Source organism: Musa acuminata, chromosome BXJ3-8, assembly GCF_036884655.1.
Source record: "Musa acuminata AAA Group cultivar baxijiao chromosome BXJ3-8, Cavendish_Baxijiao_AAA, whole genome shotgun sequence".
Taxonomy (NCBI): domain Eukaryota; kingdom Viridiplantae; phylum Streptophyta; class Magnoliopsida; order Zingiberales; family Musaceae; genus Musa; species Musa acuminata.
Genome location: NC_088356.1, coordinates 36,402,866 through 36,411,168, shown reverse-complemented (window position 1 = coordinate 36,411,168; position 8,303 = coordinate 36,402,866). Strand labels below are relative to the sequence as shown.

Sequence of the window (8,303 nt, the reverse complement as noted above, 5' to 3'; positions counted from 1 at the left end):
TCCCAAAGATACACAATAGAATAACATTAAAACAAAATCCCTAAATTTCTCAAAGATGTGTTTGTCATCGTGTAAAGATTGGTACTCAAAATCCATGAAACTTAAAACTGCGTATATTAAAGATTGTGTTACCTAAAGAGATCGTATATCCCTAAATCCCTACAGATTTGTAGGAGAGGGTAAAGGAGGTCAAGTATCCTCCTCTCTAATAGTGATCCACATAGCAAGGATGCGACGATGCTCCTCAAAACTTCATGCCTACTATCAGATGAGGAGAAAGGGAGGAGAATAGGAGATGACAACCTAGAGAGGCTCTAACCGATGAACCATTGGTTCTCTCCTATTTACAAAGGTCCCCTATCAACATAACCCTAATAGATCGTACTCTATTGGGTATTGGATCTCCGTCTAACTACCCAAGCCTCTTAGATTAGTGGATCTCTATCCAATAATCTCTTATATCATGACACCGAGAGCGGATGATCCTCTATCAATACTTAATAGTTCTCGTAAGGTTGGCTACCACTCCTGATGGCCGGCTATGCTAGATCTGGAATCTCCAAACCTATAAGTCCGGTATCAAAGAGTGGAGTACGCATACAAGACATCCTTTATGTTTCAAGTCTAAGGACCAGATACACCATTGGGACTACGAAATTGTTATCTGACTAGTATTTTGTAAGCAGATCAATCATTGAACTCATTCTTCAATGAGTACTTATATTATATCCCTAATGTCCCTACATGAGCAATTATAAGACTAGTTACATCCATCATATAGACGGGTATACTACACACCAATCTGTCTAATTATCTCAATGTCCCTCTCAAGAAACCTATGACCGAGATTATTTAGGATATGTGTTTAAAGGTGAATTGGTCTCATTATCGTGATCTCATCACGATCTGATTCCCATTGCACAGATCCATGAATATCATAATATATTCAAGCAACGGGCAATATAAAGTGATAAAATATAAAATAATAATAATAAGCAAAAAGATTGTGTCAAGTCACACGTGTCATCACTCATGTGATTGGCTTGCAGGGCACCTATGACTAGCATCTAACCCCACATTGCCTCATTACCTAGGGCCGCGACTCTACATATGGAGCCATCCATTAAGGAGTGCCCTAACTCGCAATTATCTCTGATGGGGGAGGATCCTCATGTAGCTTTTTCGAGCCTATCTTTGGATCTAATTATGGTAGCATCACCCCGTGCATAGGCGGCTAAGGAGCTCTCCGCCCCCTAGGAGAATAACGCCACCAAAGGTTCGTAAGTCATACCTTTGCCTCCTCCTTCTATTGATCCATCGGCGGACTGGAGCTTCCTTGCATTCAAATCATTCGCTACTACTACGCTCAACCCCAAGCACCCCCCTAAAGCCACGTTGGGAGGGACTGATCGAGGATTAGCGGTTGTGGGAGGACGTTAGGCTGGCCGCCACCTACTGTCGGGGGTCGCTCAATCCCATCCTGGCTAGCTTAGTATACCACTGCTTGCCAAAGGTACTAGCTAACCTTTGTTCTCGTGATGAAGTCCTGATAAGGCCCCTTCCTTGAGTATATCTATTATTTTCTTTGGTCTTCCTCTTTAACCACCTTGCTCCTGCCTTTATATAGCACCACCACTACATGATGACATTTGCCAACTGTTTGCTAGACATAAGGGCATTGATCAATTGACTCTCTCAAGCCAATTCTACCTTGCGGGCTCAAGCAGAGTGGCCTAAAGAAGAGAGGAGGGTGACGAAGGCCCGAGTTGTAAAGTTATCCTTGCAACTGACTCGAACTTGCCATTAAGCTGAGGAGGTAGAGCAATGCCTCAAAGAGGCATGCAAGATGGCGAAGGTGGAGACCTCCGAACTATCCTTGGATATGGGCTTGGCCATCTGCTGTGCCGAGGAAGTTGAGGCACAAGTGGATGAGGCTCAAGACGCGATGGTTGCTGCTAAAGACGAGGCCGCAAAGAGTGTCGTGGAGGCTAAGGAGTGGGTCAAAGTCCTACGCTGAGAATTGAGAGATACTCGGCGACAACTATGCAAGGCCATTGAGGAGAGTAGGCAGCTAAGGGAGTAGATGTCGACCAACTCTAATGAGCTGGTGGCTATCCGTCTAAAGAGGAGGCGAAAGGGGCTTGAGAGGAGGAAAAGAACTAAGCCTTTGAACAGGAGAGAAAGGTTATAGCCTCCTATAAGGAATCCGAGGGGTTCCAATGCGACCTTCGATGCTCCAGCCAAGCTGCATACGAGTTTGGGTATCGGATCACCATTGGTTGCTTTAAGGTGAGGTACCCCAAACTCGAGGTCAACGAGGATCCTTATACGGAGCTTTTCTCGAATGTCGAAGTGCCTGCTCCCGCGAAGGATCCATTCGACGATCGCCCAACGTCTCCTCTAACTTTGCCTCCTCCGATCTGATACAGCTAGGTCCTGGTGACCCTCCTTTCTTTTTGTTAGCTCTCATTTTATGACTTCCCCTTGGGGTTGAGATCCTCTTTTTTTATCCAATTTAATGAAAATCTCTTTGGAATGTATTAATCGTCTTTGGAATGATTCTTGAGTAAGGAATGTTCGGAGTCTTTTCATCTTACTATTTCGCGAGGCAAGAGCTCCTAAGTCTCGACTATCGTCGGAGCATCCCTTGGGGAGTCATCAAGGGTCTGGCTCCGTCTCTCCCATAAGTGAGGGGGGTTGAGCGTTGGCCTAAAAGGGTCAAGAGGCAATATTACTAAATGTGGAGAGCCATAAGCGCCTAGCCCCCTAGCGTCAAAGCTTAAGGAGAGCTTTTAACAAGGTAAGCACGGGGCTCGCCTTCGCCCCTTGGGAAAGGGAGAAGGGGCCCTTCTTGTCTAAGATGTTCACCAAGAAGAGCGATAAAAGAATGTGCTTGCAATGTTCGGCGCTCCTAACGCTAAAATGATGGTGTCATGAGTATCGTTGACTGATGAGTCAACCCGATTAGTCCACTACCAAAGGTCTGGGCTTATCCAAGTATCTCTTTCTAACTAACGTGGGAGACTTGATGAGGTGAGACCACATGGACTGCCCGATCAAAAGTCATTCTGTTGATGAGAACATGATTCGGGATGATCGAGTAGGCGGATTAGAATCTTCCTGGTAGCAAGGTTTCTCCTAAAGGGCTAAGTTATCCATGTGTCTTTGGATGTTAAACAATTCTTCATGACAAGTCGATGTCGAGGGTTGTCCAAAATAATCTCTCCGATACTTAAGTTAGCGAAGTAAAAAACTCAGTAGTGTAAACTGTATGACTGAATTAGTGTATAAAGAGCCCCCCTCAATGTGAACTGTTAGATTCCTTTTTATGTTTGTTCCCTATGCCTTTTTATCGATTGACCTAAGATAAGATCATATTAACCATATAATCATTTTAATCTTGATAAAATATGATGATTATTATCAGTTATTAATTTAAGACACATTAAGACGCACTGTGGTACCATTTTGAAGCTGACGACTTAAAACCCTGCTTAAGTGTCTACTTCTATGGTTGATGAATTAGCATGAGACAAAATTATGCCTATCATTAGGGATTTAGCCCACCTTTATTTTTCAGGTTGAGTATTTCATGTTAAACAAAATAAGTGATTAGTATTCTAATCAACCCATGCTTTGTTTTGACTTGTCTTAATTCATTGACCGATCTGATTCCATCTTTCCATAGTGTTTAAGGAATCAAACCAAATAAAATATCAAGTATAATCTATCTCTCGTTAACTAACCCAAACCAGATGCGTCATTAAGCGGGTTACTTCATGGGATGGTAACTCAATTATATATCTTATCGCTGACTCAACATCACCATTATTGTTATAACACATCTGTATCATCATCACACATCGTATTTCCGTTATCCTCGGCCTCTGTTCCATTATTTTGTCACCTGGAACCCCGTTTCCGCAAAGACAACTCCGTTTCCTTTGGGCCCTCATTACAGTTCGCGTTTCCCCTGCGACCGTTCCCGTCGATTGAATCGACAATTAGTCTACGTTAATCGCACAGGGTAAACGGAAGCCCATCCAAAGCTCCTATCAGCCAGTTCATCCGGGACCCACTGGGGACCTCCAACCAAGAGTTGGTATCCTTCGGGTATTGGCGTCCGCTGGTACGAAGAGTATTATCCTCTTTTCTTTTAGAGTGACGACCTATGGAGGGGGTGGGCCCACGTCCTAAGGAATCTCGACACGTGGCATATGCCGTAGCTTTCGTTTGGGGCGGGACGACGTCACAAACCCGGAGGCATCGGGAATGGAGAGGGAGGATAAGGCAGAGGGCCAATCCGATGCCTCGCAGCACCGTAAGTGGAAAGTTGAGGGAAAAGAAGAATACCTCGCGATCAGCTCATCACCGTCGGAGAGAATAAAGAAACAAACGGGCGATGATGACGACGACGACGATGGATTCGAAGGCGACGGGAAGAAAAGGTTGCCGACAGCGAGGTGGTCTGCTCCGTCGAGGCCGTTACGGATGCCGTCACCGCGGCCCACCAGGCGCGACGGGGATTCGCAGGAGGACTTAACGGCGTCGCACCCCGTGAACCGGGAGCCCGCATCCACCACTGCCGTAGCGTGGGAGCGGGCCCCGGTGGGTGGTGGAGGTGGAGGTCGACAAGGGACCCACGACGCAACTCAGCTTGACGGTGACAGCTGGCCCTCTCCCTCGTGTGTGTGGGAGGCAGTGCCGGCCCCTCACCTACGCCATCCCGTCTCTCTTCGTCCCCCCCATTTCGGCTCTGCTGTGTAGTCTGGACCTGCCATGCTGCGGTGTTCCTGCCATTGCTCATACACTGCTGCTCACCTATAAAGCATAAAGCAAAGAACACATTGGCCTTTTTCTCACGTAATTTGGTCTCATATATTTTCTGAGAATATAAATTTATGCTGTAAAAGACGGAATGGGACTCACCTTAATCATCTTCTTGGGTAGATCTCCACTGCGGATGGACGTCAAAAGTCGTGCTGGGAAATCAGACTATCCGGCCAGTCGTCAGGGTCCACGTGTAACACTGGCACTTGGCTTGGCCTCTGCGTGCTATAGCAGCCACTTCTATTATCAGGCGGTAGTGGCGGTACGGCTCCATTATCTTCCTTTAGCTCGCTTTTATTTTATTTTTTATTTACAAGAATTATGAAAAATTATGGTAATTTAAGTGGCGGATGATGAGGAAAGCAGGTGGAATCGCGGTTCAGTGAGAGAGAACGGAGCCAGTTGCTGCCTCCTGATTAATTTGTTCCACCTTATTACACACTCCCCACCTTCCATTAACCTGTGCCAACTTATTCCCACGTCTTCTCTCTTCCTGCTCCACTCCTATAGACGCCTTCGAATCGCCCTTCTCTTCTTCTTCACTCGCGGCTAGTGCTGGCGTCCGCTCCCTGTCGCAGGAGAATAAGAAACGGATCGATCACTTCGATCGCTACTTGAAGAAAAGGTCAAAAAGAACATGAAACGAGAACGTCAAGAGACCGTCGAGGCGGCGGAGACGGAGGACGAGAAGGGGAAGGCGAGGATGGACGCCGACGATGGTGGTGTTGATGAGCTGCTGGCGGCGCTGGGGTACAAGATACGGTCGACGGAGATGGCCGACGTCGCGCAGAAGCTGGAGCAGCTGGAGATGGCCATGGGAAGCAGCGTCGCAGCCAACGACGATGCCCTCCTCTCCCACCTCGCCTCCGACGCCGTCCACTATAACCCCTCCGACGTATCCACCTGGGTCGATACCATCCTCTCCGAGTTCAATGCCCCTTCTCTCCCTCTCCCCCCGCCTCCGCTGTCCCCCGCTCCCCTCCAACACCACTTCAATCTTCCCCCTGACGGAACAGAGCAAAATTCCACCATCACCACCGTGGACGTCCCCTCCGGCCCCCGCTGCCCGGCCGACGCCTACCACCTCGAGCCACTTCACGCTCCCGCTGTCGCAGGCCGTATCGTGTATGGGTCCGACACCCAGTACGAGGTCTCCCCGTCCTCGAGAGATCGGAAGAGGATGAAGCTCTGCAGCTCTCCTCCCTCGTCGTCGTCGACAACGGATGCGGCGACATCACCGGCGGTGCTGCCGGTGGTGGTGGTTGACACGCAGGAGTCCGGGATCCGCCTCGTCCATGCCTTGATGGCGTGCGCAGAGGCGGTGCAGCAGGACAACCTGAAGGCAGCCGACGCCCTGGTGAAGCAGATCACGGTGCTGGCTACGTCGCAGGGAGGCGCGATGCGCAAGGTCGCAGGATACTTCGCCGAGGCCCTCGCACGCCGCATCTACCGGCCGCAGCCCGCCCGGAACTTGAGCCGATCTACCCTCGACTTCCCGGCCTTCGACGACATGCTCCACCAACACTTCTACGAGAGTTGCCCCAACCTCAAGTTCGCCCACTTCACCGCCAACCAGGCGATCCTCGAGGCGTTCGCCGGATGCCGCCGCGTCCACGTAGTCGACTTCGGGATGCGGGAGGGACTGCAGTGGCCGGCCCTCCTCCAGGCCCTCGCCCTCCGCCCCGGCGGCCCGCCCTCGTTCCGCCTCACCGGCATAGGACCGCCCCAACCCGACCACTCGGACGCCTTGCAGGAGGTGGGATGGAAGCTCGCCCAGTTCGCCGATACCATCCGCGTCGACTTCCGCTACCGCGGCTTCGTGGCCGCCAGCCTCGCGGACCTGGAGCCCTACATGCTGCTCGGCCCGGTCGCCAGCGACAGAGATGGCGAGGAGGAGCCGGAGGCGGTGGCAGTGAACTCGGTGTTTGAGTTGCACCGGCTGCTGGCGCGTCAAGGGGCACTCGAGAAGGTGCTGGGGACGATCCGGGCGATGCGGCCGCGGATCGTGACTGTGGTGGAGCAGGAGGCGAACCACAACGGAGAGACGTTCCTAGAGCGCTTCACGGAGGCGCTGCACTACTACTCGACCATGTTCGACTCGCTGGAGGGCGGGGTCTCGGCGGCGCCGGACGCGGCCGGTGGCGGCGTGCGGCGGGACCAGGCGATGTCGGAGGTGTACCTGGGTCGGCAGATCTGCAACGTGGTGGCCTGCGAGGGGGCGGATCGGACGGAGAGGCACGAGGCGCTGGCCCAGTGGCGGGTACGGATGGGCCGCGCCGGCTTCGAGCCCGTCCCGATCGGCTCCAACGCCTTCAAGCAGGCGAGTATGCTTCTCGCCCTCTTCGCCGGTGGCGACGGCTACCGGGTTGAGGAGAAGGACGGCTCCCTCACCCTCGGCTGGCACACTCGCCCCCTCATCACCACCTCCGCCTGGCGCATCGCCTCCGCCGCCTGCTGATGACCCTCAACCGCCGACTCTATCACAGAAGATGCAGCTCAGCCGTCCGATGACGTCTACTCTCTCTGCTGGCATCGCCAACGCATCTCTTTTCGGAGGGGCCCATCCCTGTGCGGTACAATAGACCGCAGTTACTAGCTTGGCCATAGCTCGAGGGTCGCAGCGCGGGCCCGTTCTTTAATTTTGTTTTCCTGTTTAACTCTTGTGTACATCTATCATGCCTACCTATGAACCATCAACTCTTCTAGTCTGGTATAATAGTGTAGACGACCAGTTCCTTATAGTACATATGGCTGTCAACAAGGTGGGATGAAGAGGCTTAAATGGAAGGATAGTGGGGGAAGCGGTGGGTGTGATGAGAGATATGATAGAGCGGCAGTGGGCCCCCTGTTTGCGGAGGGGACATTTGGGCCCCACCAGCACTCAGGGGGGAAGCGCGAGGGTGACAGCCCACCCAGGCTCAAGATGCGGCGTCAAATCGACGGCGATCCATGATGGCTTGAGGATTAAATCATCGTTGAAACAGAAAAAGACGAAGACAGGAAGCTCTAGGTTAGTAAAATAAGTGAGGATTAAGAATTGGGAGGGATCAAAAGGTGCTTATCTGCTGAAATCATTCAGTTGCAGAGCATTGGCGGTGGTGAACAAGTGGGTTCAGGAAAAAGCTGAATTGTTGTCTTGATGTTGGTGTTACGCTCCAAAGCCAACTTTGGTGACCTCGCATTCCAAGAATCGAGGCCTGTTTCCGAGTCGGCCTCTACTACGTGAATCACCCGATCGTCGGCAGAGGCCAGCTGGGATTCGTTTCTTCTGTCTTGGAAGTCACCAAAGATCACAAGTCATCATTGTAGCTTCCGCTAAGCTGAGAAATAATCCCCCCCCAAAAAAAAAGGAAACACATAAGAAAACCAACATATCAGGGAAATCAAAATCGAAAGAGAAATGGTGATTAAGTTGTTTGATGACATTTGTGCTAATAGATCCAAGCCTACATAAGATGAAACAAATGTACTAA

General features: G+C 50.9%; 1 protein-coding gene across 1 annotated transcript; it reads left to right on the top strand.

The window, feature by feature from the left end:
• The first annotated feature begins 5,119 nt into the window (after positions 1–5,119).
• Positions 5,120–7,574, top strand: LOC103994905 (DELLA protein SLR1). The gene has a single exon (XM_009415367.3). It carries the CDS (start codon positions 5,468–5,470, stop codon positions 7,286–7,288), a length of 1,821 nt encoding a protein of 606 aa, XP_009413642.2. The 5' UTR covers positions 5,120–5,467; the 3' UTR covers positions 7,289–7,574.
• The last annotated feature ends 729 nt before the right edge of the window (positions 7,575–8,303 follow it).